This window comes from Maniola jurtina, chromosome 26, assembly GCF_905333055.1.
Source record: "Maniola jurtina chromosome 26, ilManJurt1.1, whole genome shotgun sequence".
NCBI classification, from domain to species: domain Eukaryota; kingdom Metazoa; phylum Arthropoda; class Insecta; order Lepidoptera; family Nymphalidae; genus Maniola; species Maniola jurtina.
The window spans coordinates 6610612-6622790 of record NC_060054.1 but is presented as its reverse complement, the minus strand read 5'-3'; the positions used below and the strand labels follow the sequence as shown (position 1 = coordinate 6622790).

The window sequence follows — 12179 nt, the reverse complement described above, 5'->3', positions numbered from 1 at the left end:
TCCCTCTAAGTAATGGTAAAAGAAATTTTGAAATCGGTCCAGTAGTTTTTGAGCCTATTCAATACAAACATACAAAGGTTTCCTCTTTATAATATTAGTATAGAAGTATAGATAGGTATGTAAAACGCTACATATATTCATAATTTTATTTTTCTCTCTCGTCTGGCTTTACAAAGATTAGCCAATGTCAAGTTTGTAGTTATTTGTAACAAGTTAGGGAAACTATACAAGTATGGACCCCGTCTGTGCCGGCGCTCGCCGACACACGCACGGCACCCCCTTAGAGCGCTTTCCAGTCAGTTTTAACAAAAAAAAAACACTCCAAAAAGGCAGAGCACGCCCGCCAGCTAACGCCAACACAGACGAAGTCCCTATTTATAATTTACCACTAGATGAAGGTGGTAGTGTAGTTCTTTATTTTATGTACAATTTTCATGTGTCCAACCAAACACTTGTTCCGTGCGAATTTGCATTGGCACAACCCACAAGAAAATGGTCGTTCACCGCTGTGCGTTTTCATGTGCCTCATCAAATAATTCTTATTTATACACTTGTAGCCGCATAGTTTACAGCGAAACGGCTTTTCACCGGTATGAGTTCTTATGTGGTCCACTATAGTTTTTTTCCGCAAGCATTTGTAGTCGCAGAAATCACAAGCGAAGTCTTTTTCACCGGTGTGCGTTTTTATGTGCATCACCAGATTGTCCTTTCTCGCGAATTTAAAGCCGCAGACCTTGCATTCGTGTGGTTTTTCACCCGTGTGACCTAGCATGTGCAGTATTAGGCCACTGCGTCGTGCGCTTTTGTGATTGCATTGCTCGCAAGAGAAAGATTTTTCACCGGTGTGAGTTTTAATATGCCTGACTAAACTACATTTTCTTTTAAATTTAGATTCACAGAACACACAGGAGAACGGTTTTTCACCGGAGTGCACTGTCATATGCTCTACAAGGGTATTCTTGAATGTAGTTTTATAGTCGCATAGTGCACATGAATATGGTTTTACACCCGTGTGCGTTTTCATATGCTTCACCAGAACGTCTTTTCTTGAATACTTTTTTCTGCATACCGTACAAGCGAAAGTGTGAGTTGCCATGTGCGTCGTTAAATTATCTTTGCGTAGATTTTTGTACGGGCATAACTTGAAAGAGAAAATTTCTACATCATTAGTTTGAGTTTTATCAGTTAACGTTTTGGAACTTTCGCATTCTACTTTAGTATGTACATCATGTTGTTCACACAGTTCAGTTTCTGATACAGTATTGTCAGTAATTTTCTTCTTTTTAACTACTGAGTCGATGTTTACGGACGTAGAATCTTCATGTTGGCTAGTGACGTTTGAAACAAGTCCCCATGGCAAAGGAGCGACTGAAACGAAGCAATTCATTCACATATTTTTCTCTTTCGCACTGAAATTCGTAGCCATGATTATTAGGTATGAGATGGTTCGTAAAATAGATTGTGGATTGCGGGAGAGTGACAGTTGACGTAAAAATGAAAGAACTCAACGTTATCGTCTGTTCGCTAACATATTGTCCGTACATCCGCAGGCGCTCTTATTACTTTTGCTTTTTTTATGTGTTTGTAAAATAAAGGTTTTTCTATTCTGAGAATAAAAAAGAATACTATTTTAATTTGATGTCTATTGACATAAAATACAAATACAAGTAATGAACACAAGTTAGGTAGCAAAGAGAATTTTAATGGAAAATATGAGTAGGTGGAAATCCTCCTGCGGGTGTACACTCCACGCGACGACTTTTGAATTCACTTCGGCGCCTTTGATAAGATGCGGCGCGTGCCAAGACGACGCGATACAAAGGTTATCATATCTAAGCGAATAGAATTTACTGCCACTCTCCTGCAACCCAGATTCTATCCAAGCGATATATTCAAGCGGTAGATACACCCATAAGAACATCTATGTATTAAAATACTGTAAGGTTATTTTTAAAAATTGATTTGAGTTGTCAAAAATAATATAAAATTATTAATTTACCTAATGCAGGTAGTTTGATAAAATCGATATTTGGCTCATTCGATGTCATACAATCTGTTGCTAGGAGGCCAACAAGATTGAACTTGCATAAATACGGGTGTTTCGAAGGTTTTAGTTCAGTCTCCTTCTGAGATTCGGAGCGATATCGCATATTTTCGGTATTTGGATTGTGAACTGAATAATTAGATGTTGTGATAGCAATCACGCTCTAATTAAATTATTTATTTTGGCATTAGTTTGTTTAGATTAAAACTCTCGGATAACCTTACACATTAAACTTGTGTTTTTTTTTGTGTTGGTTTTGGAGAGGACATTCCAATAATTCGATAAAAATATTTAAATAATACCTGCTTTTCTGAGTGACGCCAATAATTCAGAAGCGGGATGTGTCTCACGTTGCCTTAATTTCGCTTTGGTATCTTTTTGTAAACAACCCACATTTGATTAAAAATTTTATTGAGTTTGATTTGGTGATTAAAATTTTAAGTTTTTTTTAAAGAATTTAGTCTTTTGTGAAGTGGAAAGTAATTTGTATTAAGTGGTTCAGATTTTGTATACATCGAATGAGAAGTTAGTCGTTTGGATTTATTGTTGACTGGATATTAAAACTGAGAGTTCGGCAGTTCAAGTGTAGGTTTTAATGATTTGACGGAGGGCAGGATAGCCCATGATTTGGATTTGACTTAGGGCAAGGAAGCCCGCGACTGACATGACAAGATTGATTAGAAACACGAGGACGTGTTAAATTCAGGACGGCCGAACTGTAAGGTTATTTTTAAAAATTGATTTGAGTTGTCAAAAATAATATAAAATTATTAATTTACCTAATGCAGGTAGTTTGATAAAATCGATATTTGGCTCATTCGATGTCATACAATCTGTTGCTAGGAGGCCAACAAGATTGAACTTGCATAAATACGGGTGTTTCGAAGGTTTTAGTTCAGTCTCCTTCTGAGATTCGGAGCGATATCGCATATTTTCGGTATTTGGATTGTGAACTGAATAATTAGATGTTGTGATAGCAATCACGCTCTAATTAAATTATTTATTTTGGCATTAGTTTGTTTAGATTAAAACTCTCGGATAACCTTACACATTAAACTTGTGTTTTTTTTTGTGTTGGTTTTGGAGAGGACATTCCAATAATTCGATAAAAATATTTAAATAATACCTGCTTTTCTGAGTGACGCCAATAATACAAATACAAGTAATGAGCACAAGTTAGGTAGCAAAGAGAATATAAGTAGGTGGAAATCCTCCTGCGGGTGTACACCCCACGCGAGGACTTTTGAATTCACTTCGGCGCCTTTGATAAGATGCGGCGCGTGCCAAGACGACGCGATACAAAGGTTATCATATCTAAGCGAATAGAATTTACTGCCACTCTCCTGCAACCCAGATTCTATCCAAGCGATATATTCAAGCGGTAGATACACCCATAAGAACATCTATGTATAAACAATCAGTGATGAAGATAAAAATGCTTTTATTATTTTAAAAAAATCGTCTGATAAAGTACTTCTTTCTCCTTTTACATAACAGTAATAAAATAAATAAACAAGTGTAAATTAAAAATTTTCAACACCCCCGACAAGTGAAGGTTACAGTAACTAGAAAAGACCGAAAAGACCTGATAACTTTCAAACGGCTGAACTGATTTTCTTGCACTATTCCGCACCTACGATCTTAAGTATCTGAGTTTTCCAAAACATCATTTTCAAATAAATAATTATGTATTTAGACAACGTCCATCTTGACAGTTTGACATTTGTCAATTGACATAATATTATGAACCTAACGGTTATCTAACCTTCTTTTCTACAAGTAACTAGAAAAGAGCTGATAACTCTTAAACGGCTGAACCAATTTTTTTGGATTATAGCTAAGAACACTCTCGATCAAGCCACCTTTCAAACAAAAAAAACTAAATTAAAATCGGTTCATTCGTTTAGGCGCTACGATGCCACAGACAGATACACAGATACACAGATACACAGACACACAGATACACAGATACACACGTCAAACTTATAACACCCCTCTTATTGGGTCGGGGGTTAAATAGTTTTACATGGAAGATATGTATTTATCTTACCCAAGGGTCGGGAATCGGGATGCGACCACGGACTTCAAACTAAGGAAATAGAAATGGTATCAGATGTCTATAAAACCGAGACAGCTTAATACATGTCATACGAAAGCGCAATCTGACATCCAATGCAATGTAAATTAAACTAAGTAAAACGGTATGCTTCGTTTTATCAGTTTTTTTTTCTATTTCCTAGAGAGAGGACTCTCGCATTTTTATGCAAAACGCATATTCTTCTATTTCTAAACTAGCAGGATGCCTACGACTTCGTTCGCATGGATTTTGTTTTTTTTTTTTAATTTAAAAATCTTGTTCTAGATTTTCCGTGAAAAAACTATCGATTTTTGTCTATGAAAACGCCCATGCAAAAATCACGTCAATCCATTGCCCCGTTGCGACGTTATTGAAGAACAAACCAACAAACAAACACACTTTCACATTTATAATATGGATAGGCTGAGGTCACTTTGCCACAAATTCTTTTAGCTTCCTCCCATAGATCGATACAGTAACATCACTAGCAAAGTAACAAACTTTTGACGATTTGACATCCGTTAGTTAGGGGCCTTGGTGCCAATATGACAGCCAAGGGGCAAGTTATAGTGAAAGATCTGTAGCAATGACAGACTCAATGGGTGTGCCCGCGACTTCGTCCGCGTGGATTTAAGTTTTTAAAGATCCCGTGGGGACTGTTTAATTTTCCGGGATAAAATGCCAATGTCAATTACAGGAACGCAAGCTACCTCAGTACCAAATTTCATACAAATCGGTTAAGCGGATGGGTTTTTAGGAATCCCGTGGGAACTCTTTGATTTTCCAGGAAAAAAGTAGCCTATGTCCGTCCCCGGGATATAAGCTAACCCTGTATCAAATTTCGCCAGAATCGGTTAAACTGTTGGGCCGTCAAAAGGTAGCAGACAGACAGACAGACACACTTTCGCATTAATAATATTAGTATAGATATGTCAGACGCTTTTAGGGGGCACGGCAGAGCCCTCGCCAAGACGAGTCATACGGCGGATATTTATTTACTAGTAGAAGCGGCAGTATAGTTCTTTACTTTATGTACAATTTTCATGTGTCCAACCAAACACTTGTTCCGTGCGAATTTGCATTGGCACAACCCACAAGAAAATGGTCGTTCACCGCTGTGCGTTTTCATGTGCCTCATCAAATAATTCTTATTTATACACTTGTAGCCGCATAGTTTACAGCGAAACGGCTTTTCACCGGTATGAGTTCTTATGTGGTCCACTATAGTTTTTTTCCGCAAGCATTTGTAGTCGCAGAAATCACAAGCGAAGTCTTTTTCACCGGTGTGCGTTTTTGCGTGCTTCACCAGATCACCCTTTCTCGCGAATTTAAATCCGCAAACCTCGCACGCGTGTCGTTTTTCACCCGTGTGACCTAGCATGTGCGTTATTAGGTCACCGCTCCGTGCGCATTTGTAATCGCATTGCTCGCAAGAGAAAGATTTTTCACCGGTGTGCGTTTTAGTGTGCCTGACTAAATCACTTTTTCTTGCAAATTTGAACTCGCAGAACTCGCAGGAAAAAGGTTTTTCACCGGTGTGCACTTTCATGTGCACCACGAGGCCTTTCTTGAATGTAGATCTATACTCGCATAGTGTACATGCATATGGTTTTTCACCAGTGTGCGTTCTCAGATGCCTCACCAGAACGCTCTTTCGTGAAAACTCCTTGCCGCATAACCTACAAGCGAAAGTGTGAGTTGCCATGTGCGTCGTTAAATTATCTTTGTGTAGAGTTTTGTACGGGCATAACTTGCAAGAGAAAATTTCTACTTCATTGGTTTGAGTTTTATCAGTTAACGTTTTGGAACTTTCGTATTCTACTTTAGTATGTACATCATGTTGTTCACACAGTTCAGTTTCTGATGCAGTATTGTCACTAATTTTCTTCTTTTTAACTACTGATTCGATGTTTACGGACGTAGAATCTTCATGTAGGCTAGTGAAGTTTGAAACAAGTCCCCATGGGAAAGGAGCAACTGAAACGAAGCAATTCATTCACATAATTTTTCCCTTTCGCGCTGAAATTCGTAGCCATGTTTGTTAGATATGAGATGGTTCGTAAAATAGATCGTGGATTGCGAGAGTGACAGTTGACGTAAAAATGAAAGAACTCAACGTTATCGTCTGTTCGCTAACATATTGTCCGTACATCCGCAGGCGCTCTTATTACTTTTGCTTTTTTTATGTGTTTGTAAAATAAAGGTTTTTCTATTCTGAGAATAAAAAAGAATACTATTTTAATTTGATGTCTATTGACATAAAATACAAATACAAGTAATAAGCACAAGTTAGGTAGCAAAGAGAATTTTAATGGAAAATATGAGTAGGTGGAAATCCTCCTGCGGGTGTACACCCCACGCGAGGACTTTTGAATTCACTTCGGCGCCTTTGATAAGATGCGGCGCGTGCCAAGACGACGCGATACAAAGGTTATCATATCTAAGCGAATAGAATTTACTGCCACTCTCCTGCAACCCAGATTCTATCCAAGCGATATATTCAAGCGGTAGATACACCCATAAGAACATCTATGTATAAACAATCAGTGATGAAGATAAAAATGCTTTTATTATTTTAAAAAAATCGTCTGATAAAGTACTTCTTTCTCCTTTTACATAACAGTACCTAATAAAATAAATAAACAAGTGTAAATTAAAAATTTTCAACACCCCCGACAAGTGAAGGTTACAGTAACTAGAAAAGACCGAAAAGACCTGATAACTTTCAAACGGCTGAACTGATTTTCTTGCACTATTCCGCACCTACGATCTTAAGTATCTGAGTTTTCCAAAACATCATTTTCAAATAAATAATTATGTATTTAGGCAACGTCCATCTTGACAGCTTGACATTTGTCAATTGACATAATATTATGAACCTAACGGTTATCTAACCTTCTTTTCTACAAGTAACTAGAAAAGAGCTGATAACTCTTAAACGGCTGAACCAATTTTTTTGGATTATAGCTAAGAACACTCTCGATCAAGCCACCTTTCAAACAAAAAAAAGTAAATTAAAATCGGTTTATTCGTTTAGGCGCTACGATGCCACAGACAGATACACAGACACACAGATACACAGATACACACGTCAAACTTATAACACCCCTCTTTTTGGGTCGGGGGTTAAATAGTTTTACATTGAAGATATGTATTTATCTTACCCAAGGGTCGGGAATCGGGATGCGACCACGGACTTCAAACTAAGGAAATAGAAATGGTATCAGATGTCTATAAAACCGAGACAGCGTATACATAGTCATTCGAAAGCGCAATCTGACATCCAATGCAATGTAAACTAAACTGAGTAAAACGGTATGCTTCGTTTTATCAGTTTTTTTTTTCTATTCCCTAGAGAGAGGATTCTCGCATTTTTATGCAAAACGCACATTCTTCTATTTCCAAACTAGCAGGATGCCTACGACTTCGTTCGCGTGGATTTCGTTTTTTTTTTTAATTTAAAAATCTTGTTTTTGATTTTCCGTGAAAAAACTATCGATTTTTGTCTATGACAACGCCCATGCAAAAATCACGCCAATCCATTGCCCCGTTCCGACGTTATTGAAGAACAAACCAACAAACAAACACACTTTCACATTTATAATATGGATAGGCTGAGGCCACTTAGCTACAAATTCTTTTAGCTTCCTCCCATAGACCGATCAAATGAAAGATCGATACAGTAACAACACTAGCAAAGTAACAAACTTATGACGATTTGACATCCGTTAGTTAGGGGCCTTGGTGCCAATATCACAGCCAAGGGGCAAGTTATAGTGAAAGATCTGTAGCAATGACAGACTCAATGGGTGTGCACAGGACCGACGAAGAAGATATATTATAAGACTGATGCCCGCGACTTCGTCCGCGTGGATTTAAGTTTTTAAAGATCCCGTGGGAACTGTTTAATTTTCCGGGATAAAATGCCAATGTCAATTACAGGGACGCAAGCTACCTCGGTACCAAATTTCACACAAATCGGTTAAGCGGATGGGTTTTTAGGAATCCCGTGGGAACTCTTTGATTTTCCAGGAAAAAAGTAGCCTATGTCCGTCCCCGGGATATAAGCTAACCCTGTATCAAATTTCGCCAGAATCGGTTTAACTGTTGGGCCGTGAAAAGGTAGCAGACAGACAGACAGACACACTTTCGCATTAATAATATTAGTATAGATATGTCAGACGCTATTAGGGGGCACCGTAGAGCCCCCGCCAAGACGAGCCAAACGGCGGATATTTATTTACTAGCAGAAGTAGCAGTATAGTTCTTTACTTTATGTACAATTTTCATGTGTCCAACCAAACACTTGTTCCGTGCGAATTTGCATTGGCACAACCCACAAGAAAATGGTCGTTCACCGCTGTGCGTTTTCATGTGCCTCATCAAATAATTCTTATTTATACACTTGTAGCCGCATAGTTTACAGCGAAACGGCTTTTCACCGGTATGAGTTCTTATGTGGTCCACTATAGTTTTTTTCCGCAAGCATTTGTAGTCGCAGAAATCACAAGCGAAGTCTTTTTCACCGGTGTGCGTTTTTGCGTGCTTCACCAGATCACCCTTTCTCGCGAATTTAAAGCCGCAAACCCCGCACTCGTGTCGTTTTTCACCCGTGTGACCTAGCATGTGCGTTATTAGGTCACCGCTCCGTGCGCATTTGTAATCGCATTGCTCGCAAGAGAAAGATTTTTCACCGGTGTGCGTTTTTGCGTGCTTCACCAGATCACCCTTTCTCGCGAATTTAAATCCGCAAACCTCGCACTCATGTCGTTTTTCACCCGTGTGACCTAGCATGTGCGTTATTAGGTCACCGCTCCGTGCGCATTTGTAATCGCATTGCTCGCAAGAGAAAGATTTTTCACCGGTGTGCGTTTTTGCGTGCTTCACCAGATCACCCTTTCTCGCGAATTTAAATCCGCAAACCTCGCACGCGTGTCGTTTTTCACCCGTGTGACCTAGCATGTGCGTTATTAGGTCACCGCTCCGTGCGCATTTGTAATCGCATTGCTCGCAAGAGAAAGATTTTTCACCGGTGTGCGTTTTAGTGTGCCTGACTAAATCACTTTTTCTAGCAAATTTGAACTCGCAGAACTCGCAGGAAAAAGGTTTTTCACCGGTGTGCACTTTCATGTGCACCACGAGGCCTTTCTTGAATGTAGATCTATACTCGCATAGTGTACATGCATATGGTTTTTCACCAGTGTGCGTTCTCAGATGCCTCACCAGAACGCTCTTTCGTGAAAACTCCTTGCCGCATAACCTACAAGCGAAAGTGTGAGTTGCCATGTGCGTCGTTAAATTATCTTTGTGTAGAGTTTTGTACGGGCATAACTTGCAAGAGAAAATTTCTACATCATTAGTTGGAGTTTTATCAGTTAACATTTTGGAACTTTCGCATTCTACTTTAGTATGTACATCATGTTGTTCACACAGTTCAGTTTCTGATACAGTATTGTCACTAATTTTCTTCGTTTTAACTACTGATTCGATGTTTACGGACGTAGAATCTTCATGTAGGCGAGTGAAGTTTGAAACAAGTCCCCATGGCAAAGGAGCGACTGAAAGGAAGCAATTTATTTACATGATTTTCCCTTTCCTTATCTTATCTCTTCTCTATATTACAAGGGTTGGGATGCGATCACAGAATTTTAAAGAAAGGAAATAGAAATAGTACCAGATGACTTTAAAACGTCTCTAAAACTAAACCAGCGCATAGATATATATTTAATTCAAAATCGCATATCATCGGACATCCAATGCAAGGTAAACTTAATTAACTAAAACACTAATTTCCTTTATCAGTATTTCTATTTCCATTATTCACACCGCTGCGTGAGAGAGTATTTTCGCATTCTGTATTTTATACAAGTGTAAATTAAAAATTTATTACACCCCCGACAAGTGAAGGTTACAGTAATAACTAGAAAAGAGCTGATAACTTTCAAACGGCTGAACCGATTTTTGTGAATTATAGCTAAGAACACTCTCGATCAAGCCACCTTTCAAAGACAAAAAACTAAATTAAAATCGGTTCATTAGTTTAGGAGCTACGATGCCACAGACTGATACACAGATACATAGATACACAGATACACACGTCAAACTTATAACACCCCTCTTTTTGGGTCGGGGGTTAAAAAGAAACATTTTCACAGATAGATAAAAAAAAATGCGTCGAATCTAACGGTCGGTGCCCATACACGCTGAAGTTTTTTTTAAATACTGCTTTGAGATTTCTTTTTACGATAAAGCGGAACCCTTCGTGTGCGGGGCAGACTTGCACTTGACCGATTTTTTTATTAGGTATGAAATATAAAGTTTGAAATGTTTTCACGAAGGTGCCTTTAGCAGCTGATACTTATAATTTGACACATTTTATTTCTCAGAGATAAAAATTACAAAAAAAAAAATCAAAAACAGAGTTCAGTAATCAGTACCTACCTAACCACAAACACTAAAAATTGAAAAATAATATGGCACCGGGCTCAAAAAATATTATTATAAAACTATATTAACTCTTATATACATAATATATTCGGTAATAAATTTAATTATTTTTTAATTTTTAGTGTTTGTGCTCACGCACTTAAGTCCGTTTTTTTTTGGAAAAAAAATATTTCTCAATATTTAGTGGCTTGTATTAAAATGTGATATGTCTGGTTAAAAATCTACTGTTCACTAAGCTATTAATTACACTGATTGCGAGCAATTTACTCTTATGCGTTGAGGAGTTCCATTATCTATCTTCGAAGATGTATAACAGATCTTAATCAAATTTATATGGGACTACCTGAGAAGTATGCCCTTTCAAACGAAAAAAAAAATTCCAAATCGGTCCAAGCGTCTTCGAGTGATCGAGGAACATACATAAAAACGAATTGAGAACCTCCTCCTTTTTTTAAGTCAGTTAAAAATAAGTAAAGTCTTGGGATCTTGCTCTATAAGTTTTATAGAGTCCAAGAAGATACACAGTAACAAGTGTAAATAAAAATTTATAACACCCCCGACAAGCGAAGGTTACAGTAACTAGAAAAAAGCTGATAACTTTCAAACGGCTGAACCAATTTTCTTGGTTTATAGCTAAGAACACTCTCGATCAAGCCACCTTTCAAACAAAAAAAACTAAATTAAAATCGGTTTATTAGTTTAGGAGCTACGATGCCACAGACAGATACACAGATACACATATACACACGTCAAACTTATAACACCGACAATTTTTGGGTCGGGGGTTAAAAAAACGCTTTTTTTAATTTAAGAGAATTTATTCTATTTACATTTCAATACAGTAGGTACACACATCAGAATATCATTATCTTTGATAATAATCATCACTATAATATATTATGTACATATGCCTCGAACTAAGTTTGAGGTTTTTAACAAGATTGTACAAAAACAATTTTTCAGTGGGTTTATACGTCTGCAAAACTTATGCGATTTTTTTGTTTGGCTCTACATATATTATGTTAACAAAAAAATTAAGAAGAATCTACAGAATGTGTTAACAGAAGAATTCTTGGCGCACTCCATTCGAACAGTCTGCTTCTCATTTGAATATTAACTAATCAAACTCAATGAAATCACTTTCTAGAAACAAATCTGTATCACTATATCCTTCACATTTATACTTTTAACCAATGTGAGTTCTCAGGTGCTGGGTTAAATTCCCTTTTCTTGCACACTTGTAGTCGCACAGCTCGCAAGAAAAGGATTTTTCCCCAAAGTGTACCAACATGTGCCTTCGTATATCATCTTTTCTGGCGCCTTTGTACTGGCATAAGTCACACCAGAACGGTTTTTCACCGGAGTGAATCACCATGTGCCCCACTAAAGTCCTGCGTTTCAAGAACTTATGGTTGCACACTTCGCAAAACAGATTCCCTTCGCCAGCGTGAGTTCTCATGTGTATGTTTAAATCATTTTTTCCTGAAGCTTTGTACGCGCATCGGTTACAAGAAAAGGGATTTTGGTTGGAGCGTTTCTTCAAGTGAGTTCTCATGTGACGCGTCAAATCGCAATTTCTAGAGCATTCATAGAAGCAAAGCTCACAAGAGA

The 12179-nt window shown here is 37.8% G+C and overlaps 4 protein-coding genes across 6 annotated transcripts in view; all 4 read right to left on the bottom strand.

Moving 5' to 3' along the window:
* LOC123878311 (zinc finger protein 345-like) overlaps nt 1-12179 on the bottom strand; it is a 349298-nt gene that overhangs the window by 65159 nt on the left and 271960 nt on the right. The window lies entirely within an intron of this gene.
* The window catches only part of LOC123878323 (zinc finger protein 2 homolog), a 364832-nt gene that overhangs the window by 335564 nt on the left and 17089 nt on the right, over nt 1-12179 (bottom strand). The gene's annotated exons all lie outside the window — the stretch shown is intronic.
* On the bottom strand, nt 360-1411 carry LOC123878369 (gastrula zinc finger protein XlCGF8.2DB-like). Its single transcript, XM_045925567.1, has one exon. It carries the CDS (start codon nt 1385-1387, stop codon nt 389-391), a length of 999 nt encoding a protein of 332 aa, XP_045781523.1. The 5' UTR covers nt 1388-1411; the 3' UTR covers nt 360-388.
* Nucleotides 5009-6487, bottom strand: LOC123878368 (gastrula zinc finger protein XlCGF8.2DB-like). Its single transcript, XM_045925566.1, has one exon. The coding sequence runs from the start codon at nt 6115-6117 to the stop codon at nt 5113-5115; it is 1005 nt and encodes a 334-aa protein (XP_045781522.1). The 5' UTR covers nt 6118-6487; the 3' UTR covers nt 5009-5112.

Bases quoted from the DNA above. Each gene is read 5' to 3' on its own strand.
- LOC123878369 (XM_045925567.1), bottom strand. From the start codon at position 1,387: ATGAATTGCTTCGTTTCAGTCGCTCCTTTGCCATGGGGACTTGTTTCA.
- LOC123878368 (XM_045925566.1), bottom strand. From the start codon at position 6,117: ATGAATTGCTTCGTTTCAGTTGCTCCTTTCCCATGGGGACTTGTTTCA.